Source organism: Fusarium venenatum (assembly GCF_020744135.1).
Source record: "Fusarium venenatum strain MPI-CAGE-CH-0201 chromosome Unknown EDB82scaffold_2, whole genome shotgun sequence".
Classification (NCBI taxonomy): domain Eukaryota; kingdom Fungi; phylum Ascomycota; class Sordariomycetes; order Hypocreales; family Nectriaceae; genus Fusarium; species Fusarium venenatum.
This window is the reverse complement of record NW_027072130.1, coordinates 1,421,452-1,447,746: the sequence shown is the minus strand read 5'-3', so window position 1 is coordinate 1,447,746 and position 26,295 is coordinate 1,421,452. Positions and strand designations below refer to the sequence as shown.

At 46.2% G+C, this 26,295-nt stretch overlaps 10 protein-coding genes across 10 annotated transcripts; 4 read left to right on the top strand and 6 right to left on the bottom strand.

The window, feature by feature from the left end:
- The first annotated feature begins 383 nt into the window (after positions 1–383).
- On the top strand, positions 384–1,841 carry EDB82DRAFT_128648 (uncharacterized protein). Its single transcript, XM_025733336.2, has 3 exons — positions 384–719; positions 767–1,130; positions 1,189–1,841. The coding sequence occupies exons 1-3, from the start codon at positions 497–499 to the stop codon at positions 1,625–1,627; spliced, it is 1,026 nt and encodes a 341-aa protein (XP_025584253.1). The 5' UTR covers positions 384–496; the 3' UTR covers positions 1,628–1,841.
- Positions 1,842–4,294: 2,453 nt separating this feature from the next.
- EDB82DRAFT_128544 (fungal-specific transcription factor domain-containing protein) lies at positions 4,295–6,829 on the top strand. Its single transcript, XM_025733335.2, has 3 exons — positions 4,295–5,364; positions 5,410–5,847; positions 5,900–6,829. Exons 1-3 carry the CDS (start codon positions 4,643–4,645, stop codon positions 6,744–6,746), a joined length of 2,007 nt encoding a protein of 668 aa, XP_025584252.1. The 5' UTR covers positions 4,295–4,642; the 3' UTR covers positions 6,747–6,829.
- An 83-nt stretch (positions 6,830–6,912) lies between these two features.
- Positions 6,913–7,962, bottom strand: EDB82DRAFT_523200 (uncharacterized protein; the record flags this gene model as incomplete). Its single annotated transcript, XM_025733334.2, has 1 exon — positions 6,913–7,962. The coding sequence occupies one exon, from the start codon at positions 7,960–7,962 to the stop codon at positions 6,913–6,915; it is 1,050 nt and encodes a 349-aa protein (XP_025584251.2).
- A 1,955-nt stretch (positions 7,963–9,917) lies between these two features.
- Positions 9,918–10,268, bottom strand: EDB82DRAFT_473908 (uncharacterized protein; the record flags this gene model as incomplete). The annotated part of the gene is made up of 1 exon (XM_025733333.1): positions 9,918–10,268. The coding sequence occupies one exon, from the start codon at positions 10,266–10,268 to the stop codon at positions 9,918–9,920; it is 351 nt and encodes a 116-aa protein (XP_025584250.1).
- A 1,234-nt stretch (positions 10,269–11,502) lies between these two features.
- On the bottom strand, positions 11,503–12,290 carry EDB82DRAFT_495179 (uncharacterized protein). The gene has a single exon (XM_025733330.2). The coding sequence runs from the start codon at positions 12,179–12,181 to the stop codon at positions 11,744–11,746; it is 438 nt and encodes a 145-aa protein (XP_025584248.2). The 5' UTR covers positions 12,182–12,290; the 3' UTR covers positions 11,503–11,743.
- Positions 12,291–14,681: 2,391 nt separating this feature from the next.
- EDB82DRAFT_495173 (uncharacterized protein) lies at positions 14,682–16,162 on the top strand. The gene is made up of 2 exons (XM_025733328.2): positions 14,682–15,202; positions 15,259–16,162. The coding sequence occupies exons 1-2, from the start codon at positions 15,120–15,122 to the stop codon at positions 16,007–16,009; spliced, it is 834 nt and encodes a 277-aa protein (XP_025584246.1). The 5' UTR covers positions 14,682–15,119; the 3' UTR covers positions 16,010–16,162.
- Positions 16,163–16,165: 3 nt separating this feature from the next.
- Positions 16,166–17,273, bottom strand: EDB82DRAFT_495169 (uncharacterized protein). Its single transcript, XM_025733327.2, has 2 exons — positions 16,662–17,273; positions 16,166–16,603 (listed from the first exon to the last, which is right to left on the bottom strand). Exons 1-2 carry the CDS (start codon positions 16,782–16,784, stop codon positions 16,532–16,534), a joined length of 195 nt encoding a protein of 64 aa, XP_025584245.1. The 5' UTR covers positions 16,785–17,273; the 3' UTR covers positions 16,166–16,531.
- Positions 17,274–17,801: 528 nt separating this feature from the next.
- EDB82DRAFT_473905 (uncharacterized protein) lies at positions 17,802–18,981 on the top strand (the record flags this gene model as incomplete). The annotated part of the gene is made up of 2 exons (XM_025733326.1): positions 17,802–18,107; positions 18,160–18,981. 2 exons carry the CDS (start codon positions 17,802–17,804, stop codon positions 18,979–18,981), a joined length of 1,128 nt encoding a protein of 375 aa, XP_025584244.1.
- A 708-nt stretch (positions 18,982–19,689) lies between these two features.
- On the bottom strand, positions 19,690–20,061 carry EDB82DRAFT_523194 (uncharacterized protein; the record flags this gene model as incomplete). The annotated part of the gene is made up of 1 exon (XM_065609110.1): positions 19,690–20,061. One exon carries the CDS (start codon positions 20,059–20,061, stop codon positions 19,690–19,692), a length of 372 nt encoding a protein of 123 aa, XP_065464534.1.
- Positions 20,062–21,186: 1,125 nt separating this feature from the next.
- On the bottom strand, positions 21,187–22,230 carry EDB82DRAFT_495165 (uncharacterized protein). The gene has a single exon (XM_065608505.1). It carries the CDS (start codon positions 21,834–21,836, stop codon positions 21,516–21,518), a length of 321 nt encoding a protein of 106 aa, XP_065464533.1. The 5' UTR covers positions 21,837–22,230; the 3' UTR covers positions 21,187–21,515.
- Positions 22,231–26,295: the final 4,065 nt, after the last annotated feature.

Genomic DNA, 26,295 nt, shown 5'->3' with positions numbered 1-26,295 from the left:
TCTATCCATATAATTATGCTGTGTTGTTGTTTAGTACCTGTTCTTTTTTGTCTCATCAATCGTTAATGTCGGAACACCGAATCCCGATCAGTAATTCGGAAACGCCAACGGGGCTTAAAAGCCGACCCAAGTTTCTGCGTTGACTAAGTTTCCCCGATTGAGGGCTTACTCACCACCTTAAGCAGGGTTGCATCGTCAGCAAGCCAGCCTATTGTTCACTAATCTTACAGCACCACCCTGCCCAAACCAATCATTTTGAGTTGCACTAAACGACATGTTCAGCCATTGAAATACTCAACCGGGGTTTTTACAATGCCGGTAGGAAATATGTGCTTTGTCATGATAGCTTCAAGGATGGTAGAGGTTTGTATTTGGCAGTTTAGTAGTTATATGCTGAACATAAAATGACAGTAACGACTCTCTGAGAGTAGGACCATCACAAGGAATACACCATCAATACTATTCGATCAACTCCTAATTCTATACTTATCCCATCATGTCTGATAAGCCCATCGTCTTGGTAACTGGCGCCAATGGCTACATCGCCGGCAGTGTCGTGGAAGCTTTCCTCAAAGCAGGATATGCTGTTCGAGGCACTGTCCGATCCAAGGCCTCCGGAGATTCTCTTGTAAAGGCTCTTTCGTCATATGGAAGCGACCTCGAGATTGTCGAAGTACCGGACATTGTTGCTCCTGGAGCTTTCGATGCCGCTGTGAAGGGTATGTCACTAGGCTCACCAATTATAAATAACTTCTAACGAGACCAGGCGTACATGCAATCCTGCATCTAGCTGCCGCAGTTAGTCTGAGCTTCACAGACCCTGATCCAGTTCTTGAAGTTTCCATCAAAGGCACTCAGGGCGTCCTGGAGTCTGCCCTCACTGAGCCGTCAATCAAGTCAGTTGTCTTGATGTCGTCTATTGCTGCCATAAGCGGTTCTGGCAACCCACCTTCAAACCGAGTCACGGAAGCCGACTGGAATGTCGCTGCTTTGGATGCCGTCAAGAAACTCGGCAAAGAGTCGCCCGGTCCATTGATCTACGTTGCGAGCAAAGTAGCTAGCGAACGAGCCTTTTGGAAGTTTCGCGACGAAAAGAAGCCTTCTTTCACAATGACTGCTCTCAACCCTACGTAAGCTTGACCTCACAAGCCAGTCCTCGTTCTTATGTAACTAACAATGACTTTGCAGTTTCGTCATGGGACCACAGCCAGCCCTCGACTCCATCTCCAAGATTGGTGGCACGACTGCCTTCATCTGGCAGGTACTCTCAGGCCAGGATATTCCCGAGCCGTTAGTCCCGAACCCTAGCTATGTGGATGTTCGCGATGTTGCCCGAGTTGCAGTGTTCAGTGTCGACCATGCTGAGAAGGCGAACGGAGAGCGGTTCTTACTGACAGCCGGCATGGTACCCCCTCAGGCTGCTGCGGATGTTCTTCGCAGGGCATATCCTGATAGACAGGATATTATCAAGGTTGGAAAACCTGGCGAGGGATACTATCCCGGCTATGCGTTTCCCAAGGAAAAGATCCTTGACACTTCTAAGACTGTCAAGTTTACAGGGAAGGAGTTTTACCCGGTTGAAAAGTCAATTGTCGACACAGCCAAGTCTTTGGAAAAGTTCTTGTAGGGTGGTATGCCTAATGTGGTCGCGTGCTTCTGCATTCACGGTATCATGCACAGTGTCGCCGTATTCTCTGGAGATGTATATACTAAAATCGACAGAGAATAGAAACTGGTACACTGCTGGCCCAATGCAACTTATTATACGAGTTATCCCATTGCCCCATGCTTGGACACCATGCGTTAAGACTTGCTCAGCTTTTCGACCAGATAAGATGAAGTATTCAGGCATCTCATGCTCTTACCCATACCGTCACTGTCTGTTGTCCTGCCGCAGACGCTGAAGAACCATCCCCGAGAACTTTCTTCTGTGGTAGGACTGCATCTTCCACAGAACCACTCACAATAGTTGAGTGGATTCGTGATTAAAAACTAAGTTTTTTATTTGATGCATTTTTTTTCTTCTTGAAACCTTGTAGCATATAGCCTTTATTTTATGTTTTAGAAAGAGCTATTGCTGAGAAGGCTGAGCTTCTGTGCAAACTTAGTAAGGAAACTTCCAAGTGTATAAACGCAAAACAAAAGCTTTCCCATGATTCCAGAAGAGTTATGAATCTGTTATTCTTATATAGTATTGTCTTCAAAAAGCCGGCTTCTGCTAAATCCTTGAGCCATGATAAATCGCCTTGATGTAGACACGGTCTTTTGTGGGTTGGGTCTCTTGTGAGGTGGCCTTGGGTATCAGGATAATTGACTGCCGAAAGCTTAAGAGAGGAAAGAGTAGAAGAGTTTATGTTCCTTAGTTATAGTTCTTGGAATATTTATTTTCTAAACCTTGAAACTTAGAATGTTAACTTGTCTATCTACTAGGGTGGCAGACACTAAAACCCAAATGTTAATATTCCTGATGCTATGTGAACTTAGACCTAATAGTCTAAGTTTACAAGTTAGAGAGTTTGCATAAGTGATGAAACTCAGTGCACGTCGTCCTATATATAAAGAGCCAATGGCTCCCATGTTCATCCTCCAGCAACTTGCACTTTACTTTCAAAAGGCAAACTCCCAACTACCCACTTCAACCTTTGCTATATTCACCGATTCTTCTACAGAGCCATCGAATACCCACCCACGCAAGTGATTCACGAAAGAAAGGCATTGTCTTACCACCACCAGTACCGCCAAGAAAACACCACATGTATTCAACCATGGATTTCATCATGGACGTTCTTCTAGTTGCCACGACTGCGGCTATATTTCTTAGAAAAGGACCCGTGAGACTTGGTTGGATATTTCGATACACGCCAGTAGCTCCCGCACCCAGGGGTTGCAACTATGCCTCCGCTTTCTGGTATTATCTCTCACACAGGCAATGCTTTAACCAGTTCCTAGGCATAGTGATCAGGCTCCACTATCCACGGTTAGGGTGTAGTTGTTCATCAAGATTTACCATCGATGTCTTGTGCGATTGTCTCTGGCCATTCAACGGGCTGACACAATTGCTAATTGTTCTCTGCGTCTCGTACCTGGCCAGTGGTCTGTTGACAGCTCGGGACGCCGGTATGGAACTACCGCCTACAAGGTCAACTAATGCCCCTCAACTCCTGGAGAAACAACGGATAGAAGATCAGATCAATGCATGATGATTTTCTCATACCTAGGTACCTGTTTGTGCCCAGAAACAGAGCCATACTTGATTATCCAGTGACATACCGTGACTTCCCCAAAGGTAGTCCCGTTGTTATTCTCAGTTGACGGAAGGTGTTCCTACCTTTGGAGGTGCACATTACTTACCCCTGGATCTTGGGTAAGTGCCAGAGCGCGTTTCTCTGCCGTGTCCTTCCTTCGAAAAATAGTGACTTCCAACAAAACGGCGAGTTTCCCTGTGTCTCTTGCCTTATCCAGGCAGTATGGCATGTTCCTGTTGCTTCAAGAACTGTTCCTCAACGGAAGGTACTCCCACGAAAGAAGTTGAGTATACCCAAACGTCTGCGAGCCTGGAGATCTTCTCTTCTTTTCTTCTTCTTCAAGCCAGATTCTTATCCCTATACAAACAGCGCAAACATGATTGTAACTATCATCTTCTGCATCTCCCCAGAGGTCACGTGCTAACATTTTGACAGACCACTCTCTGCCACGATCTCTGGCGCCAGCCGCCCTATGAGGTGCTGCTCATCTTTACGGTCCATATGCCAGACTTGGTTCCACATGAGCTTCGTGCTGGTCAAATTTATAGCCAGCCACCGAGCCAAATCGACAAGCCGCAGCTTGCGTAGCCCAAGCCTGTCTTCTGGTCATCATGTTACTCTGGCCACTGCTGCAAAGATGGCTTTTGGTTTGAACAAAAATACCCGAAAGGAGTTCAGAAGCTTACTCGCACAACTTTGATCAATATCCTGAACTAGTCATGGCCAGGATTCTACCCCACAACTCTTGAGTAAACCTGTGTGGACGGAAATGAATAAAGGTCCCTGCGAATTGAAAGATATCAGACCTTGAAGGTCACTGAGTCAAGCCCTCTGTGTTGGGAACTGTGGAAATTCCTATGTTTCACCGTCATGATGGTGCAGCGTTTGTTAGAGGTTTGGGTTATATGTATTGGAAGATAATAGTTGAGGTTTCCATGACTATTCGGGGTTGGAATATGGAAGAATCAAATGGAGTTTTGTTGGCACAAAGTGGACAAGGAATCCCCAAACGAGGTCTTGGAAGCACATGTTTGTTAATGTAGGTTAGCTACCTGGTGTATTGGCTACAGCTTAGGAACTCACAGATTCATATCAATCTACTCGTTTGTCTAAGTTGAGTAATGCTAGCATCTTCAATTCGTGATATATAGAGAAAGGACTCTCTATCTTTCCATGCCATGTCGGAGAGCTCATTAATCGTGAAAGTTTGCCTGTCATACTGACTCCATGAGGCATACAGTCCATATGACAGTGTTGTACGCACTGTCCTCAAACTGTTCTGTCATTTCCCGCGGGAAACCCACCTCTCAACATTCACCAACACCATCATTAATGCCGCGGAGAGATTTCCCAACCAACGATTGATTCCAAACAACAACTGCGACAAGAAGTAAAAGATGCGCCCATATAGATCTCATCTCCGACCGGCCTGTGTTCCCTGCCGAAAGCGCAAATCCCGCTGCCAGTCCGATGAATCGGGCGAAGCTGCTTGTCTTATGTGCCGAGCCCATCGCACTGAATGTGTATATCCCCCAAAGTTTAGAGTACTAGATCCATCATCGACTCCCAAATCAAGGCGACGGGCAAAACGAGACTCCCGCGCCTCGGTTGCTGAAACCCCACGTGACGGCTCCAACCCGGGACCTGCGTCAGTGCTAGATGATTCACTTATTGAGCAGTCCACACTGAGTATAGGACCGGACCCAATACCCACACCAACTCATGAATCTATTCAAGATACAGGTGCAAGAAACGCAGCCCCGGTTATCTCTCCATTGGCATCGAGAAGCACAGAGTGGCCACCCCAACAAGATGCTCAACCTGAGGAGTCGCCATTGGCACTGGGATCCAACGATGAACAGCAGCATAATCTTCATATAGTTGGACCGACAGTAACATCCGATAACCAGGTATTATCAGACTACCTGTCTGCAATGCCTAGTTCAGCAAGAGGGTCGCGGATTGTCAGACCAGTTCCGGGAAACAGATCTCGCCCTGTCCTATTCACCATGGTACAGAAGCGACCGGTAGGATTGGACTCAAATCGCACTTTCCCTGAGGAAAGACTCCAACTCATTGAGAAGATACTGGAGCCTTTTGCCAGTGATGTTCTAGATGTGTAAGTCTATATCGGAATGATGCAAGACACTGCTGACGTCTCCAGTTATTTCGAAAAGGTCAACTCGTCCTTCCCTCTACTCGATGAAGCGCATTTCCGTAAACAGTACAGGGAGAAGAAAGACAGCATATCTCCCGCGCTACTCAGCTGTTTATACGCTCACTCGATAATCTTCTGGAATAGCTCTCCTACCCTGTCTCGCCACAGGTGTCCCGATGGACGCTTTATCTGGAATCTTGCTACCGAAGCCATATACTCGCAAATCCACAGGTCTCCCGGTATATCTGTGATTGAAGCTGCCATCTTGAACATTGGTGGGCGCGAAGTGACTTCTCTCATTGGCAATGGGGTTTTGTTCGCCTCCTCAATCGCAATGGCGCATTCGTTAGGTCTGAATCACAGCCCAACACCATGGGAGATCCCACAATCCGAGAAGAATCTACGGATGAGAATTTGGTGGGCACTTTTGATTCATGATAAGTGGTGTGTAGACATCTCGATCAACTCCATCCCCGTCAGTCTAACGCGTTCACAGGTTGAGTTTAGCTCATGGAACACCTCCCGTCATCTCCTCCAGTCTGAACGATGTGCCTAAACCACTTGCGGAGAACCTCTGCGAAGAAGGTGCATCATCAGACAAAATGCTCAAAGCTACCATATACATCGCTCTTGTAGGGCTTACGGACGTTTTGGACTTGCATTTGAGGCATGTCCATCAACTCAGAAACGCGGACGATCCTAGACGCACGACACGCCTAGAACTAGCATTGAACAGTTGGGTCGAAAATCTTGGTGATGACATCCGTCGGGTCGTCATTCGTGGAACGAATCTGGCAATTCCTGGCGCCGCAAACTTGCGCCTGTCGTATTTGACCGTCAGACTGTTATCCCAGAGAATTGACCTTGAAGAAGAGAAGCGCATCCGAGAGGCTAACGATAGCCGCCTGTTAAATTGCTATATGCAGGCTAGAAGAACTGCAGAAGATATCCTCATTCTGGTGCAGGAGTTACATGCAGAACATCTTGCAGACTTTTGGCTTCCAAGCAGCGCCTTTGCACTGTCCACGACAGTCAGCTTCCTTCTTCGGTGCGCTCTAGAGACGGAGAACTCTACTTCAGGCCTCGTTCAAAGCTCTTCATTAAAGATTGCTTCCGACCTCTTATCTACTCTTCGGTCGCATAAAGAGAAACATGCTTGGGATCTTGGCGATATATGTTTGGCTCAACATACCGAAGTTGTGGAAAAGCTTCTGGCGATTACTCCGCCCGAAGATCCGAGTGCAGAAGAGCCACAGGACTTTTCCAACTTTTTTATGTCTGATGATGCGTTTCTTGATCAATTGTTTCCGAGCTTGTGGGATCCGTTACAAAATGTCTGGTAGTCAACATTTCCCGCGGTAAACCTTAGCAGTTGGTGTTTAGGGTACAAAAATAAATAGCATAAGCTGACCCAATAATTTCGTCTCTCATGGTTTCCAGCGACCAATTTTTCTGATGTGTCGGCATACACATAGCCGTCGTGGCCGGTATTTCGTTTCCTCGTAGCCCTCAAGCCTGGCATACTTTGCAAGCATAGTGCAAAGACCCCCACCGGGGCCATTCAGATGTCAATCTCTCCGGGCTCTCTACCGCAGTCGCCCACAGGTCTATGTAATGGTCAATCTCCGACCTATCCCGTTCAGAAGCCGATTGCCAGTCATCAGCACCGATAGGTTGATGGTGCAAAAAGGGATCCACGGCTTCACTTTCAACGCCCTCCCCATTGTTGATAAAGGCAAGGATCTCCTGCTCAGGTATTATTTGGGCTGCCATAGTTTGATCCTCTTCCCAAGGGCCCAACCCTATACTCTCAGATACGCAAACTGAGAACCTGTGTAACTTTATAGAAGGGTCGGCAGCCACAAACCTAACCACTTCTAAAAGCCCTGTTTCGCTTCCGGTGCAGTTGTAGAGAAGAATGTGTTGTAGCGTTTCTGCACGCTTTGCAAGCAATTCGTTGAAATCTTTGACGGAAAAGGTCAGGTTCACAAGTTTGAGTGTACTCAAATGTTTAAATTCCAGTGTGTGGAGTCCTGGAAAGATGGTTGAATCTCTAATATCGTGTTCAACTTCAGAATCGGGGTCGGTCGAGCGCAGAGACAAAACTCGGAGCTCCTTAGCAGCAGAGACTATATCGAGCATATGGGCCTGCAACTCTCTTCGATGGAACTCGGATGATATGGCTGAAGGGAAAGTAGCACAAAGATCGAGCTCCTTGACATTACGCAATCCGAAGGGATCGAGTCTGACCCTTAGTGAACGGAAAGCTTCGATCAAACCCCTATAGTACGTAAGCGGATGACCATCGAAGTCACATTCAGGCCTTCTATCTCCCATGACGATACTCTTGCATAAAAGACGAACAGACTCGATTTTCGACCCATAACAGAGCATAGCTGGCACAAGGAAGTTGTCGAAAACCTGAAGAAGATCCAACTTGGAAAATTCGTCGGTGAGGAAAAGGCGTCCAAGTGGTGGTGCCGAATCTCCGCGCCACAGATCACCTTGTGACTGCGAAGGATGTAGCATGATGGTGGTAAAGGTCCTGAGATTGACCATGGCGTCTAATCCCTCCAAGAAGAGTGGGCGGAAATTCGGGATAGCATCACTAGAGAGAAAAGTCTTCAGCCAAGTCGGCGAGATGTTGAACTCTTCCGTGTGGCATAACGAATTCCATTGCAGAATACGAACATGGGCCGCCAAACGTGGCGAAGAGGATATGCCTAGGAATTGAAACTGTTAAGCTTGCATCTCTTTTTAGATTGACAGCAAGCCGCCACGCATACCTAGGAATTGAAGCCGATGCTTCTCTAAGAAGGACAGTCGTACGACACTGAAGAGTCGAGGGAGGAGGACTGGTTCGTCGAGAGAGGGCCAAACAAGGCGCATAGCCCCAAGAGCTCGGCAGTCTAGATACTCCAGGACATTGTACAGAAGCTCTTGTGGAATATTATGGAGACTCGTCATAGCGCTGTGAATCACTGAAGATTTGAAGGTCGTGCGTGTTTCACTGACAATGTGAATGTCGTGATTCACTGAAGGTTTGAATGCCGTGCGTGATTCACTGACATGTGAATGTTGTAATTCACTAATTTTTTTTCGTTCTAAGCCAGGTTTGCAGTTCAAGTTGAGTATACCAAGACGGTTAGTTTATCTCTTGATATGTAATAAATAAAATAGATGCGAATTGTTGTTGAAGTGCAAATGGTGAGAGGGGGAAGTTGCATGCCTGGACATAGTTGACCTGCATAATTGGGGGTCATCACGTGCTTGGTTGGATCTTAATAGGCTACCATCCACTGATTAAAAAGCTGGGAAAAAGATCTCTCAGACAGGTACCCAGAAACCTATTTCTAGGTATATATAGGTAGCTACTGAGACCTATCTATCCTGGGAATGGCAATCTGACTTTTGTCTCTTCCTGAGACCCATGTTTTTCTCTAATATCCTCAAGAGGCGAGTGGGTATCAGAAAGGTTGGCCTCCCAAGCCTTTGCGTATAAAAATAAATAGTCTAAAATATAGTCTAAAGAGCATAAAACATCTCTTATGCTTTCAGCGGTTAATTTTGTGATATTCTAAGGATCGATAATTGGAGATTATCACATGCGTGGATATTGGTAGGCTACCATTCACTGAGTAGAACGGCATACCCTTAGGATAGGTAGGTACCGAGAGTAAATATCCGAAGACCAGGTCTAATATGTCTGAAAATTACTAAATAATTACGTCTTCGACAAGTAATGTCAAGCCGCCTACGACCCCAAAGAAAGGGATGTTTTGCATCTGCTCTTCTAACAAGAACCTAGAAGACCTTGGACTGGATGGAACCCGCCTATGTGGTAACAAAGCATCTATTCGCATGCAAGGTCCGAGTTTCCAATGCCAGTCCCGAGCTTTTGCCAGCATATTAACATGCAGACATTACCAAGACTAAGGACTACGACGACCAAGTGTTAAATTCATCGGAGGTATCATTTGGAATTCAAACCTCACGAGAGCTGTAGACAGGAGTGTTCTAGCACTCGAGTCTTCACCGACAACATACTAGAGCTGGTCAACTATTAAAGACTTCATTGCTCTTCTGGTCTCTCTATATAGACTAGGTGGCTCTGTTGTTCAGTCCCAGTCCATAATCTTAGGTCATTTATCTCTGTCTTCTACCTAATAGCCACTACCGATACATCAAGAATCAAGTAATAAGAACACCAACATTTAAAAACAGCTTGCATGGGCTGTCTAATACACCAGCGTATCCAAATCTCCTAAAATGGATTCAACCATCAGCCCCCTAGTCTCTCCTCCTTCTCATCCTCCTGCTAACATGTCTGCAAACAATTTACCCAGAGCGGTAAACATAGAAGAAAACTCTTTCTTGATCAAAGATCTGTTCTTGCCATCAATGACTCTATGAGCGTATAGCTCCTGGAAGTTACCGCATGTTTCTTGTTCATACTTGACACATCCGCATGTATCACACATTTCTTTGTTCGGGTATGTCTTGTATAGGCAGTATCAACAACACGTTGTCCAAATTTCCTCGGGGGAGTCTCGAGCCCTACGGCGATATTGGTGCGTGAAACTAAAAACGGGTCGAATCTTGAAGCATTCAAAACAGAGCAACTCGGTGGCCGGGAAGATACCCATGTTCTGAGTCCGGTTCGTCCATTTCTCGGTAAGGAATTGATGTCGCGTGTGCAGTGGGACCCATTCATGAGGCTTGACGACATCATTCAATCTGCGGCTAACTTGAGCAAAATTCAGAACCTCTCCAAAGTCCAGGAATGATGATGTCTTTGCCAACGTGTACGCGAGGAGGTTCTCAATCCCCTGGGGTTTTCGCCGCGGTTGCGCACAAAGAGCCATGGCTGCTTCAGCTTCAATTTCCCCCGTGTCAGAATAAATTCGTTTCCCACGGCATCTTTCAGACTCTGTACGATAATCCCTGCAGTTGTGGCAGAAGTAATATGTTAACTGGGAGTCTAAGCGTTCGGCCGGCTCCAAATGGGGCCATCGGTTCGAAGCCGCAGTACAGTCAAGACAGGACTGAGTCAACCAACTGTCATAGTCAATGCACTCATCGTATAAAAACTTCTTTTTTGGTAGAAATCTCAGGCATTTGCTGCAAACCGAGACCTTGATGCCTTTGCGACGGAGACGCGAATGATGCACGATTAAGAATTCGAGGGCCTCAATACCTAAGGTTGCCCTTGGGTTGAGGACATCGTGGAAGTATCGGTTTGTTGCTGCTAACCTAAGAATACCTCTGTATCCTAAGTGCTTTCCGATTTAGAAATGGATATCGTAAGGGAGTCCTTTAAACGACGTGATGTTGTGTTGTGTCATCTTGGCTGGGGAGAGGGTCGTGTAAGTCAAGTCTCGACTGTTAAGGATCATAGTCCAAGGGGGGTATTTGAGTGTTTATGAGTATTGCAGGATGGGGAGACTTTCTATTTACGAAGTAAATTTCGAAAAGCTTCTTCTATAAGCTATAGCCTACATCATAGAGTTAAGTCTTTGCCATATTGACAGCTAGGCAGCTGCTCTGTCAGTCAGATTCAGATCGTATGTGTTCTTAAATTATCGTGAGAGTAGGTTTATTCTTATGGCATATTGAGTTTTCGACCTGCGCGGATAGATTATTATTATTATTGAGAACTTCAATAAAATTGAGGAGGCGTGGGCGAAAGTTGAAGAACTAAAAAACATAAATCTATTTACATGTCTTGAGTTGCTAGGAAGGCTTGGGCTTCAGTTTTGGTTCATAAGTAATACAAATGCAAATAAAGTAAATTTCTTTTCTGGAGGTTAATCATGTCCTCAAAATCACGGTCTTCTTTGGCCGTGTCAGTAGTTAAGTGACGTCTATTCACGTTTCTTAGTCCTTTGTGTTCATGGTGACTACAGACATGAATGACTACCTAGGCAGACAGTGAATTGATGATATCTACAGACACAATTTTAGGTGGCGATTCGGTATGCTTGAAGTATAGGCTTGTTACTTAATAAGAAGATATATCACGGTATGTACTGGTCTTGCAATACAAGTTTGAGCCAAGATGTCAATTCATGAGTTACCTAGCTACGAAAAGAATGGCATGAGAGCAAAGGAATGGGCTAGGCAGCATGTAATTACTCCTGAAGCAATACTTCAATCAAACTCTAGATCCTACTCCAAACTCAGTCACAAATGGTAAAGATTCCCAGGCCAAAAGACAATCGTGCTTAGATAGTCGGCATCGCATCGGGGACCTAGTCGTGACTCACTGAAGTCCACGATTCCAATGGGGCCACCCCATCGAATGATCGACCTCAAACATTTTGCAAAACAAAACTGCGAATCAAACCATCTCCTCAGGATCCAAGTTCCCGTTGTAGATCTTGCGATCAGGATGCACAAACTGTCCCAGAGAAATCTCCCAAGTCCAGTCCTCGGGAAGAATCCAAGTCTCATTCTTGGCAATCCTCATGGCAAACCCTGTCTCGGAGTAACCAAGAGCTCTAAGGCGAGCGACAGTTGCCTCGGGAGCAGCCCTCGGATCCTTCATGTCAGCAACTCTTCTGGTGAGCATCTTTCGACATGGCTCGCAGTGGGCGTAGACGGATACTCTTTCCACAGCGCATGAGAGTCTTCGACAGCGATTCTCTTTAATGAGTCGCGTGCGCATATGATCTTCCAGTATAGACCTGGCTGGTAGCTCTCCTTGTCGAACGAGGTGGTACACAACCCAGTTCTTCTCGTTACTCTCAAAATAGGTTCTCACGCCCTTTTCTCCCATCTTGAACTCACAAACCTCGCATACCTTTTTCTTTTGACGATAAGGATAGTACTCGCAGTGCGGACACTTACGCTTGGGGCTGGGCTGCCAGAGACTGGGCTTATCCACGTCTGCGGCGATCAATTGTGAGAAAATAGTCATGATGTCGTTAGTATTTCGTACAACTCTTGGTGGACAGTGTGTCTCTGTAGTATCAAACTTCTCTGAGGGACGAAGAGTTAACATAAAAAAGAGTAAATTGCATTAGCTAACAAAAAATCTGGGTATATATAGTCGTAAATCATCATGTCCCGCTCCAAGTGAACAAACGCATTGTGCATACTGAAATCCTGCGTAAATCATGAACAGCCGAACCTCCGTCCCCTTTTTGTTTCCGGAAAACAGTGAATGAGCCCTTTCAAAACTGAATGTTGTGCCGTGAACAAAGGAATAAAATGTAGTGATGTCGTTCTTTGAGTTTGATCAACCGCCAACTTTTTGGTCTTTCTCCCTTCCATCTCTTATGTCCTCAATTCGTCATAATGTTGTTGACTTTTCGTTTCCGATGTGCATATATTGGTGAGGCGGGTAGTTTGTTAAAGGTGTGACTGGTCGTGTCATTTTGGGTCGTCGGTGTGCTTTGACTCGCTTGACGAGGGCGACAGAGATGACGCCTAGAACCATGAGGACTTCCACCACGAGAAGGCCGACGTAGACGATGTTGAGTATTTTTTGCTCACGCAAGTAAGCAAATGTGGTCATACTGCCGGGCAGCGGTGCGGAGCTTGGAACAAGAGGCATGGTAGTTTCTGATTAATTTGTTAGTCGCAAACCATGAAAGAGAGACATGTACGTCACATACCTTGATATTTAACAAGCCTTGAAATAAGAAATGACTGATGGGTATATTCTTTTTGATCCTCCTTTGAAGCGATATGTGTAAAAGAGAGAATACTCGAATGACCAAAAAAGAAAAGGTGAGCGGTGAAATGAAATCACCAACAAGGATAGAGGGAAAAAGAGACGAGGTCCTGTCCCCAAAAACTGGGAATATGGGTTCCTTTTTACCTGGACCGTTACTAGTTTGTTTCCTTGGCGTCGAAACAAAAGAGAGTGGGAAAAAGCTTATGGTGGTGTGCTCTGCTTCCCTTTCATGGCATGGTTAGATGTTAGTTAATAGTAGTAGGGTTGCAAGTTCGCTTCAATGCGGTCTGGTCTCTGGGGGAGGCGTTAGAACCCAACCGCTTAGACCGCCTTGAAGCCCGTGATGGATCTCGTTTAAACACGAGAGGGGGCGTTTTTTTTTTTTTTCCGCCCTGGCTGGCCTGACCTGTAATCAATACTTTGTATGCAGTAAGATCTGGCTGAACACACACACAGTGGTATTTAGGTTTATATTTGCGAAAGCCTCGTATCGCCAGGTGTCCTTTTCTCTCTGTATTTCCCCTTTCTTCTCGTTCCGTTCTTGACAAAATGAGAAAGAGAAAAAATAGAGAGGCGATCCTGGTTGAGGAACAAGGATCATAAAGACCCTGGTCTTTAAAGTCGATCGCCAACCTGGCTTGTGACCCTCAGCGCTTGTCTAGAGAAGCGGGAGAGTGGGCTTAGGTGATGTACTTTGCCAGATGAGGAAGAGGATTAAAAAATAGAGAAGTGGCGAGCGGTAATTTTTGTTGGAGGCGTTTTTATCTCGTGATGGTTGATGGTGGTGTCTGTATTTGATACGAATGGTGTTTAACTCTAATAATGCGAATACTATTATGGCATGACTACTATCGATTATAGCATAGTCATCTCCCTGCGAAGTAAGGGTTTGTCGCACATTGATGGAGGATGTGATGAAAACTAATTTACCACTAAATTGAAGAGTCGCATTGGAAAAATCCCATCAGCGCTTGATGGACAGGGGTTTGATGCGATAGAATGGAGACGTGTTAGTTGGCAAGGTAAGAGATAAAGGCGGTGATGAAGAGCGGATGGTCTGGGCCTTTTTTTCTCACCAAATCAATGGTATAAGTGGGATTCAATCACTCAATATTGTACGATTTTATTGAAGATGGAACTATCACGACTCTTGACTCTCATGTCTGTAATAAAGTCTCGTAATTTTCAGCCCTTTATGCGTCGTGCGTCAAAGAGATTAATTTAGAACCCAGACGCCGTCTAGGAACGGACGGTTACTGTACCTTACCCGCAACACGGGAGCAATTAGCGCCCATGAGGATATGTACTAAACCCAACACATAAAAGGTCTCAGAGAGGTCACGTTTACATTGCAGACACTCTCTGCATAGGGAACAGTCAAATACAAAACGCCATAGTAAATGCATCATCGTCAGATACGCGTGTCAAGACGCGTAGACGAATATCTCATGACTTTATTTGCATGGTGTATCAATCACCATGCTACGGAAATAACAAGAATAAATGATCATCAGCCAAGATCATCACAAGAAAAAGGGTCTTGACATGTGAAAAGAAACTTCATTCATCTGCAACTTGATTTGGTCTGAGACTGTTTCATCACCTCGCCACAGAATGACAGCTTCTAGTTTGTTCTTGAGAATGCCAATCCCAACAATTAATGATCTGCTAAAGGGTACTTGTCTTTTCGCCTACGAATCAGTGTTATGCAATGTAACTCTTAACAGCATTCACGTGCATGTCATGCCATCAAACTGGCTCCCTCTGATGACGTCGCTCAATTGCCCCGCAGTCCAGTTCCCCTCCACAGAAGCTCGCAGCTCCAGCTCCGGTCGGTCCCATTCCCAACCAAGCTACAGAGACAAATAGATACACTGCCTGGTTGCCTCGTCACGATCACTCTTGGTGTCGTCATTCCTACTAAACCATTTGCTAGTTTATAAACAGCTGCCTCCCCTTTCATCACCTGCATATCGTACCTTTTTACTCACAAGTTTGATACCCCCTAAACAAAACAACACAACACACATTCACCATGTCTGCCAACTCTACTATCAACGTCAAGAACATCGCCCCCGCCACCAGCGACAGCGAGATCAAGGACTTTTTCAGCTTCTGGTAAGAATCATCCCTCTTCTATCCCTTAACTTAAAACTAAGCTAACAATCATCCAGCGGCAAGATCCAAGATCTCAAGGTCACTCAGGACGGCGAGACAAAGTCCGCAGAGGTCATCTTCGAGAAGGAGACCGCCAAGAAGACTGCTCTCCTCCTCAACAACACCCAGCTCGGCACAAACCATCTTGAGGTCACCAGCGCCACCGCCGATGGTGACGACGATGTTCCCACAACCAAGAATGCTGATCGCGACTCCGACGAGATCACCCAAGAGGAGAAGCCCCGCGCCCGTATCCTGGCCGAGTACCTCGCCCACGGCTACGTCGTAGGTGACGCCGCCATCCAGCGTGCTCTTGACCTCGATGCCACTCACGGTGTCACCAACCGCTTCTTCTCCACCCTCAAGGGTCTCGACGAGAAGTACCACGCCACCGACCGGGCCAAGGCCACCGATGAGAGCTACGGCATCTCCCAACGTGCCAACAGCCTGTGGCTCGGCTTGAGCTCTTACTTTGAGAAGGCCTCCAACACACCCACCGGCAAGAAGATTGCCGATTTCTACACCGAGGGCAGCCGACAGGTCCAAGAGGTCCACGCCGAGGCTCGTCGTCTTGCTGATCTCAAGAAGGAGGAGCACGGTGGAAGTGCCTACAAGGCTGCTGGTCTTGAGAAGGTCTTTGGCAAGGAGAAGACTTCTGATACTGCCGCTCCTGAGGCTGGTCACGGTGCTCTGGGAACATCAGTTCCTGCTGCCTCTGCGGACAACGGCCCCAATGTGAGCGCTCCCGAGTCTGGCGAGAAGCACTAAACGATCAAAAATGGAGGAAAGGTTAATCAAGATGGATGTTTTTTTGTAGCCCTGATGAGATAGTATTATTGTGGCTTTGTTTAGCCTGTTAACGAATTGTTACGATTATTTACATACGGCACAATCGATTAATACAATAGTTTCTTAAACTAAGTCTTCCTCTATAATTCAAGATGTCGTAGTGGGCTTTTGCCGATCTGCTTAGAGTGAGATAAGTCATGCCGTTCGATAGATTCTGCTGCGGTCATGGTATCCGGAGATAGTTATGTATTGAGGCACTATCATCATTAACAACACATCCAGGACGTTACAGGTACAAGTGAAATTACAAAATGGATGAATTAACCGTCACGAGCTCACACTAAGATACAGTCAGAGGCGACAGTTACAATGATTATTTCAGTCGTGATTAATTAATTCTATCCATGCAATAATTCCATCAAGTCATTACCATCGTGGTATTATTTATTCTGTTAGAGGTTAGAAAATGATCGCTCGCAATTGTTCATTCGGGGTGACTGACTATTTCTCGGTCTTGGTGAACTTCTTCTCGACCTCATCGTCGGTGATACCCTTGGGGTTTGATGAGAGGTTCTACATGGATAGGTTAGTATCATGACAACCACGTCTCGAAATATTGACGACATCTTACCTCAAGCTGAGCCTTGGGGTCCTTGTTATCGGTCTCGTTGATACCCTTTCCAGAGGCAGGAGGATCCTGCTGCTGGCGACCGCTCTGTTGCTCGGGAGCAGGAGATTGACGTCCCTCAGGCATGATGATCGTTGTGTGTTTGTTTTGGTGGTGAAAGGGTGTGAAGTTTGTGGTTGAATTGTCTCAGATGATTATAGAAGAGAAAGAGAAAGAATCAGATGTTTACTAGATATAAGAAATCACGGACACAGAATGATTGCAAGTTGACGTCGAAGGTGGAATAGTATGCCGTCATAGGTCGATTACATCATGGGCGAGATCGAGATGAGGAATTGTTTACGGAGTCTTTACAAAGATTAGTGACCCCTCATCAATCAGAACCTCGATTGGTCCGCATCCAGTAATCTCTGGGTGTTTCTGATAGACGGCCCTTTTTCAGAAACGTTGAGATGTAGATGATTTTCTTGGTGGTTAGGTTGAATGAAGCTATCTGTGAGCTTAGAGCTTGAAGCTCACTGAACCCCACTTTCAAGGATTGAATTAGGAGGTTTTATCATGCGTACTTTGAGTATTAGATAATGTTGACAAATATTGATAATAATACATCAGTTGGTTTATGATAATCTCTTTTTCCACGTTGGGATGATTTAAATTAGTTTTTTTGTCCTCATTGTTGTGGTTCCATGATGTTGGTGTTTCTTAAACAGCTTCATCATGACATTCCAATATCATGTAACCATAAACCTTCATCAGCCATGGCTTGATAAGAGGGGATAACAATATGGCCCAGTTAATCACGACTAAGGCTAGATTACTTTTTGCAAACATCAGTACTATATATCTTTATCACTGCCATCAGGCACAAAAGGCAACATTAAGCTCATTCAGTGCTGGTAATGAGGTTACCCTATAGATACATGGCGGTGTCATAATCAATGGCTTCATGAACCCCACTAGTCGGAAGCTTGGACGGTCCTGGCGTGTTTAGTAGCTGCCCGGGAGCTTTCGAACATCTCCCGAACACACCTTAACCCAAATTGAAACATTCTTTTCTCGTTTCTATCAAGACCCTGAGATTTAATCTCCGGCTCATACATCATCAAACAAAAACCACACTTAGGAAACCAAAAGAACATCCTGATGACCGGCATGCCGGACCTCAACTCAGTCCCACCTTCACCACTTCCTCTCGCGGCATCTCGCCGCCAGTCTGCAACAATGGCTACACCTCCAGGTCCCGTCTCGCCATCTCTAAACATCCTTCCCTCAAACCAGAGTACTGTCAACCATTCTCGTTCGCCTTCTTTTTCATCGCCTGTCTTGACCGCTTCACAACCGCCATCCCAGGAGCTTGGCGTTGGAACTGGACCTGGACCGATAAGACATCCTCGTCCGTTGACCGCTGCCGAACTTCACCTCGAGCTTGAAAAGGAACAGGAAGCTGTTGTGAGTACATCAACTTGACGATTTATTCTAGTACCACTCTAACATATACTAGGTAAATCGCTTATCTCGCGAGCTATCACTTCTTCGAGCTGCCCAGAACGCCTCGGTCGTGTCCAACACTTCATCCACCTCCGCTGCAAACTCATCCCATGATGTAGCCGAACAGTCTCTCCTCTCAGGCGCAGGCTTTTCCATCCCCACCGCTCGACACCACCGAACGTCATCGACCACGTCTCAGGGCATTGCCAGCCAGCAGCTGTCATCGTCCTACGAAGCACGGATCCACGCTCCTCGCCCCTCGCATGCTACCCCTCTCTCGCGGCAGGATAGTACCGCCTCCCGAAGGAGCCTAACAAATTCTCCCGGGCCGCAACACAGCAGCAGCCTCGACCCGTCCAATTACTTTCAACAACAGCGACTCCCGCCTACGTCGATCCCACCGAGTTCCGTTGGTGCAACACCCGGAAGTCTCAGCGAGCAACTGAGTCCCGGACTTATGCCAGCTACCATGCGATACGAGGAGACAGCATTTTACAGAAACGAGCTCGAGACTGCCAAGAAGGAGAATGATGTTTTGAAGCGAAAGATCAGGGAGTTGGAGAGGCAGGTTCGCCAGCGAAGAGCTAGCGATACAAGTCGGCCAAGGAGTGATAGTGTCAGTACCACTACGAGCGTTAGCGTGACCCCTGCTGGAGGAGCAAGCATAGCAGGACCACGAGAGGGACTACTCATTCGACCCGGTGGCGATCGGGAGCGAGGCATGACGGCACAGAGTATCGCCAGTGTAGCTAGTGTTGGCGTTGGCGTGCCTGAGGAAGAAGTCAAGGTTGGTGAGAGTGCTGCTAGCGCTGGCGTCGCACATAATACGCAATAGTTTGGCGGATTGTCCTCGAAGCAACGGGTTTGATTGACACAGTGAGGACGGAGAACAGCGATACAATCACGATTTACTTTTGGCGTTGGATGAGGGTTAGACTTGTCATGATAGTTTTTATTTGCTAGTGGAATCAAAGCGTTCTTCTTTATTATACATTGTAATGGAACTCAACCAGATCGCCATGGTAGCTTGGAGTCGCTTGTTTTTTGCATCCTCAAGCTCAAATTTCAGGCATCCCTCCCTAAATATGGAGTTGTGAACAAAGGCTCTGATTGCCGTTATTGCTTTGGGTTGCTTGTTCCTGCACCCTGAAGCCCAGATATCGACCTTCCTGGCACCTCTCCACGACGGGTCGCATGGACAGCGATAGTGATTTAGTGTCATAGACGTTAAACAGTGATTCACTGGCGTAGACACCTAATCGCCGCATTCCTTGCATGCAACACGCATCCACCCGTCGTTTTGTTCTGGCCACCTCGCCGGCAATATCCTCTGACTCACTGTCCCCCAAGGGCTAGGGTGAGTCGGACGAATGCCAATTTGATGGTCCTGAGACGGGGCAACTTGATGTTGAAGACCTTCTCTAGCTGCAGGCCGGGAAACTGGAGAAGACTCGCAATACCTTGGCCTTTCTAGCAGATGGAGAGTTCCTCAAGGTTGACCACTTTCTCAATAAAACCAACCAATAGGCTACCAACTGATTGCTCATAAGATTGCCGAAGGCCGTAGGTTTGGCAGGGCATCAACACACATAAAGAAGTCGTACCGAACTGCTTGGGAGTATCCTTTGATGTAGTCATCTGTGTTACCGTCCACCTTGCATGACGGGAGAGTCTTGAAAATGAAGAAAACTATCTCTTGAACATGCGGTGCGATGCGCGGGGAGGATGCAGCCGCCTTGAGCTTTTTGATGTGCCTTTGAGCGAATGTGATGTGAATCTTGCGGAATAAGAGCGGAAGAATTATCGCATCGAGATGAGGCCAACACAACCGCAGACTCACTAGAGATTTGCGAGGAAGGCGGTCAATAATAATGTTGTTGACCAGTTCAGCCGGGAGGTCTTCAAATTTGGCCATCTCGGGCTTGGGAAGCATGGATCTACCTACTATGGTGTTAGCAACTTTTAGTATATATTTGCGCCGAATCGAAGTCGGAAGCCTAAGCCTTAGAGTAGAAAAATAAACAGCCTAAAAGTCCGGTCTAAGGAGCATAAACTCACCTCCTAATGGATTTCGTTTGGTGTGTTTCTAGCGGTCGATTTTGATAATAGCTGAGGCCTGTGACCCAAGCAATTTTCTGATGTTCTGATGTTTCGAGGTAGGTATTTGGTGGTTGTCTGTCCATGAGGATGTAAGGAAAAGATGAGAAATTGTCCTTCTATTTTCAGTTTCATCTGTAGCTACAAGTATACCGAAGAAATGATCCATTGGAAAATAAAACTGAAGGCAGTGGCTGGCAGTGACTGATAGTGCCCGGTGGTAGGTAACCAAGGAGTTTCCAATACCGACCACAATAAGCACTCTGCGCAATCTATCTCTGCCGTTTAATAGAATTACACTCTTGCCGAAGGTTATATAGATGTTTTGGATATAATTACTCAAGACTATATAAATTGAGGCATCTTTGTTTTCACAACTCCATGGTTAGGTGCCTGAAAGGTCGATATCTGGGCTTCGGGGTGCAAAAAGCAAGCAACCCGAAGCAATAACGGCGATCAGAGCCTTTGTATGTCAGGTGGCCAGAAGACAACGAGGTGCACTTTATATGAAAGGAGTGCGGTGACTAGCAATGATAATGGAATGAGGGTATGTCAGGTATCAGATGAATTGGCATTGAGATCATAACAGACGAAATCATTAGGTCACTTTATACTCTTTAGGGGCAGCTGTCCATTTGGTGTGCGGCTTTATTCGTGTTGTTGATGGTTGTCCACGCCTCGGTCACGTCTGCGATAGTTTGCGAATGGTGGCCGACGATGGCTCGTCGCTTGTGGATAGCTTTTGGTTTGCTGGTTTCTGGTGCCAGGTCTGGATTTCTTCCTGTAGCTACTACCAAGTGATGATGTGTACATGCTCAGACTTCTTAGTTTACAACTACTGAAAGTAATGTTCTCGATGATGAAGATTACATGCACGTGAACAAGAGTCCCATGGTCTTGCGCAATCCATTCCTGTACTCCAAACTTTTGGGGCTTTTTTATGTCTAAATATTTATGATAAGACTACTCTAAAGCTGCATAAACTATGAGGTACCTTTATTCTTAAGTCCCTAAAACCATAAAATCTTCATGCCAGAGATTCAGGAAGGAGATCGTGGTTGACTAGCTCTGACAGAAGATCTTCGGATCTCGCCATGACGCCCTTGGGAAGCACGGTCGTAGATGGCAAGGAGAAGACACAGAAATTACTCTTCAACCTCCTCGCCATAGAGACCCATTTCGAGAAGTAAACGGCTCGGGGAAGGAATGACTTGCAGATTCAAACGGAGAGCGGCTTTTTGCAACGGTAAACAAATGGCCATTTGCCAAGATTCAAACCGGAAAATGACAGAGATCGGCATGCTGAAAACAACGTTGTTCCTGTTGAACAAGATTGCATGCACGTGGGATGCCTGCGTCCCCGGATCTGCAGCAGAGCCGTTTCGAGAACAAGCTCTTGGAAAAGATTGATGTTGACAGACAACAGATTGCACAGGAGCAAACTGAAAGTAGACTAAACATCAATAATAGCAAGACAATACTCTGAAGGCGAAATGATCTGTGCCTTATAGAAATCATACGAAATATAGAGAGAATACATAGGTGTATCTTCAAAAACGGCCAAGAGGCAAGAAAGTGTTGTCTGCTGGTCATCCTGATCTAGACCCCTACATCTCCCGTATGTAGGTAGGAAAGCTGCAGTTGCCGTTTCCTCTCACCGTAGGTCATTAGCCAGTTGAGAGGGCTGTAGAGCCGGGTCGATTTTCAGAAGAATGACAACATGTTAGTTCTTGGAAAGGATCAATGCCGAAAGATAGCAGATTGTCATAGTAACAGCCTGATTGCACATCTGATGTAAACAGCAAATCGAAGATACAATGATCTATCCCTTCTCCAGAGACTACATAGATTATAGAAGCGATGTAGAGTTATACTGGATAAACCACAAAGAGGCAAGAAAACGCAATCTTGTCATGTGAGGCAGAGAAGATTCCAGAGCAAAGAAACATTTTGCGGGAGTGTGGACGGAAGGTAACATGAAATTGACGGATTGCGACCGAGATCAGCAAAAAGGAAACGGCGGGATGGGAATTTACTCGATACGTATCCGTATTCAACGGGAAAACCGTTTTCAACGGCTGGACACATTTGAGGCATCACGACACGACTACTCCAAGACTGCAGATTGTGACAACCGTCATTTATAAATTCTCAAGACTTTACGACTTTAGTTCACTTCTTACCAAATGATTTGGCAATCTTTATGATTGACATTTGATATCTGTATTTTTGTACTTGGTATGCTAGGTAGTTAAATATGTATCCAGTACTCAAGTTAGTGGGTAGCAGAAAGAATAGCCTCCAGAGCCTTATAGTATAAAAATAAGTAGTCTAATAACCATAGTCTAAGGAACATAAAGTAAGATAATAATTTCATCCCTTATGCTTTCAGCGGTCAATTCTTCTGATACCCTGAGGTCAAGTTCCGTATCCTAAACCTGGCATAGGCTATCCATTCCAGAAGATATACCAAGCGCATGCGATGTTCCGACGGCAACTCCAATACGAGCTTTCCAAAAAGAAAACAAGAGCACGGACTTAGTCTTGAAACCTGAATTCCTGCAAATCGCCAGCCCTGGCGCTCCATCCACATGGCCAAGCCGATCATGTTAATGACTTTTGGTTAAGCTTGAAATAGAAGTGCCAATGAAAGCAACGATACCGCTGCACATTCTGACATTCAAGAAGTGGTTGGTACGTCCTACGATATCCTCGAGTTTAGATCTCGCGCCAATCCTGGCGTTCCATCCACATGGCCAGGCCAATCATGTTGACAATCTTCCAACTCGCCAAGGAAAAGCTAAGCACCTAGGTAAGATTTACTACTTCGGTCGGAGCCGTCTGAATGGCTTTCTGCGGCGTGTTGGTTCTCAGTGTTGTTGTGACCGGCAGTGTAAGGGCTCCCTGTGAGAAGATCCACAGGCTGAGTTTCAGCCTCGGCCTCCGCTTTAGGACAAGCCTACAGTGTCCCAAGATACCACCTTCATCTATCGAGAATGTTATCCTCGTTATAGTTGATAAAAGTTATTTTTTGATAGCGTCGTGACCTGTCGTCGGGCATCATCTTCCGTACGATCCCCGTCCCGAGTCTCCACAAGCTTTGTCCACAGATCATGGCCATGAGACCGAAACTCTGAAAGTGATGGCAGTACCGCGGAACACAAACTTATTATCGAGATAGAAGTAAAAGTGCCAATGGCAAGTCTTTTCGCCGGGCACCTGGTAAACCTGTAAGGCGAAAGTAACGAGACCGTGACACATGGGCACCAAGGGTCCTGGAGGGGAAAGAAGAAGGTTGCCAAAGGTTGAAAGAAAGGATGCTTCTCAATGACGAAGTGGACGGTTAAATCACTATCTCAACAGTCTTGGCGCTCTATCTACAGATCCAGGCCGACTATATGAACAACTTCTTTATGGATATTGCGGAACATAAACTCTTGGTCAAGTTGTCTCACCAGGTACCTGGTAGACTTGTAGAGCAAAAGCAATGAGACCACTACGCTACGCATAGCCAGTCACGACCTCTTCGAGCCCATCTTCGAGACATTTTCTGGACAGGCGTACTCAAAAGTGTCAACAGCGAATTGCAGATTTTCCAGAGACATCGTATTGGCTCTTTGTCCGGGGCTACATGTCCGTAGACTAGCACAGGCTGTTGGAAAACTCTTTCTTGATCCTGTCCTTGTTCAGATTTGCCTTTGCCTCCACAAGGATCTTTACATATGTAGAAATATCGCCCTAGGCAACTGGTATTTCACCTCAAAGTCTGATTCAAAGAAACCATACGAACTATTGGGTGCCCTTCTGTAACCTAAAAACACTCAGCACAACTTGAAACAATCACGACCAGACTGGAATGGGCAGTGCTGCAGTTGGTGAGATACTTTGAATCGTCCTCTCCTCAATTCCGGACTAATCGAAGCCCGCCAAACGAGATGGCAATCTAAATATCGAAGATATCAAATGTGGCGAAGAAACCGAAGGACGTACTAAGAATTCCCGAAGGAAAAGTGAGAATCGCACTGAGACGGGACGGCAACAAGTGTGTAATAACGGAGACAGCCAACCCTGAGGGAGCGCATGTGTAAGGTATTCCTACATCTGTCGAGCAACAGTCATTATTGTCGGTCGGCGCCGATATACCCGTCACTTACTGGTATAAGGATACTCTCGTCTATGTTGGTAGCGCATCATCGATGATCTATTCGAATTCTCTGGTCTACGAGTCAAAAAGGATGTATGACCATCACACCATTATGCAGAAAGGTCAAGAGAATATTAGAGAACTCAGAAGGCAAGGTGACGGACAGTTGCTGCTCAAAGGTTGACACCACCCGTCGTGTTTCCTTCAAAACGACTACACATGGTCGATCCTCCAATTCCCAACGGGGTCTTTTACAATGAAGACATAAGGGACAAGCATGACCTCCGAAGACGTTGATGAGTTCTTGTACCCTATCGTTAAGGTCGCCAGCCCGGTGAAAAACCAGCACCAACTCTTCAATCGCTACAGCATGTCTTTAGACCACAATACTGCATTCCTCTGGCATGACACCATCAATTCTATTGGGTTTATTCTCCAAATTCTAGACCAAGGATATGTAACTGATTTCCAGACTCGAAAGACACATGACGGATCAGGGTGCATCGTGGCTCACCACAAATTTGGATGACCCCCAGAGCGGACATGTATTTTACGTACATCATGCAACTGAAGACAAGTTGCAGTTCTTTCAGGACATGACGCGTTTCCAGTACAAGTATGCCGCCTTCAGTCTACCAAATCTGATATCTTGGACATCACACAGCCGTCAAAATGCGGCTGGCGGCAACATATCAGACAGCTTTATCGCTTGCGTTGAAGCTAAGCATCATCTGTGAAAACCCCTGACAGCAACCCTGTCGTTTCCGACGACGCTCTTGCACAGATGGCTTACGAGGCCATCTTGGTAAGGGCCAACCTCGGTAGACGACAAACATTTGGAGATAAGACATGATCTATTTGGACAAGTATACTTCAACTGCCAACTCCACGTCTTCGAAAAGTCGATCGCTAGATTCGTTTCTCGCCAGCAGATCCTAAACGAAGCCACGAAGACCGTGAAGTATCATTCCTGCAGGCAGATATGCTCGACTCACCGGCAGTCTCGGTTGCTTCAATCAACGATGCAGCTGATGACTTCACCTACTTATCATGGCGCTGCATGAGAATATTTTACGAGAATTGCAGCGAGAAAGTCCGTTTGTTGGCGAAGAGCTTCGCCTCAAAATGCCATATCGAGGCCGGTGCTGGCCCCACCTCACAACCCTCTTCCTCCATTCGTTCTTTCGACATTGACCTCACAGGTATTACATCTCCTGCTACAGTTGATGTTCATCATTCTAATGAACTGAAATGCATGATGACGCAGAGTGACAGATACAACGCACTACAACGAGCAAAGGGGATCATACATCGAGGCGACCTTTAACGAAATCTCTTCTCTCCGACACGTCTGCGTTATCTGCAGGGCTCAAGGAAGCAACACTTATCATGGGAAGTACAGCGACTACCACGGTGTCGATTTCATCATGCTTTTATAACTGGGGAAGATGGTCTATGAAAACAGAGTGCAAGAACTTTAGGGCACCTGAGCATAAGCTCTATACAGAATGCAACAAGGCTTCCCTTTGCCATAACCACCCACAATACCAGAAACTCCCGCGTGGGATTGGTCCTCAGCCTGGCTGTTGGAGCTCTACCGATCTGTACAGATACATCCAAGTCTGCGAGCGATAGAGACAATCCGGATTAGGTACATCCCATCTGGAGAGGTTGAAAGCCGACATCGTTTCTCCATCGCATTGTTGAAGGTGGCACTGAACACTCCACACTTTCCATGAACATGCGAGCTCATGACAATGTTGCAAAGCCTGGGAATCATCTGTTGTACAATGACATCATGAGAATGATGGTGAGCGTAATGAGAGCGAAGCATTGGATCCCATCATTGCATGGTTCACGCAAAATATGAGCACTTGGTCCATAGAGTTGCATCTCTTGGCGGGGGTA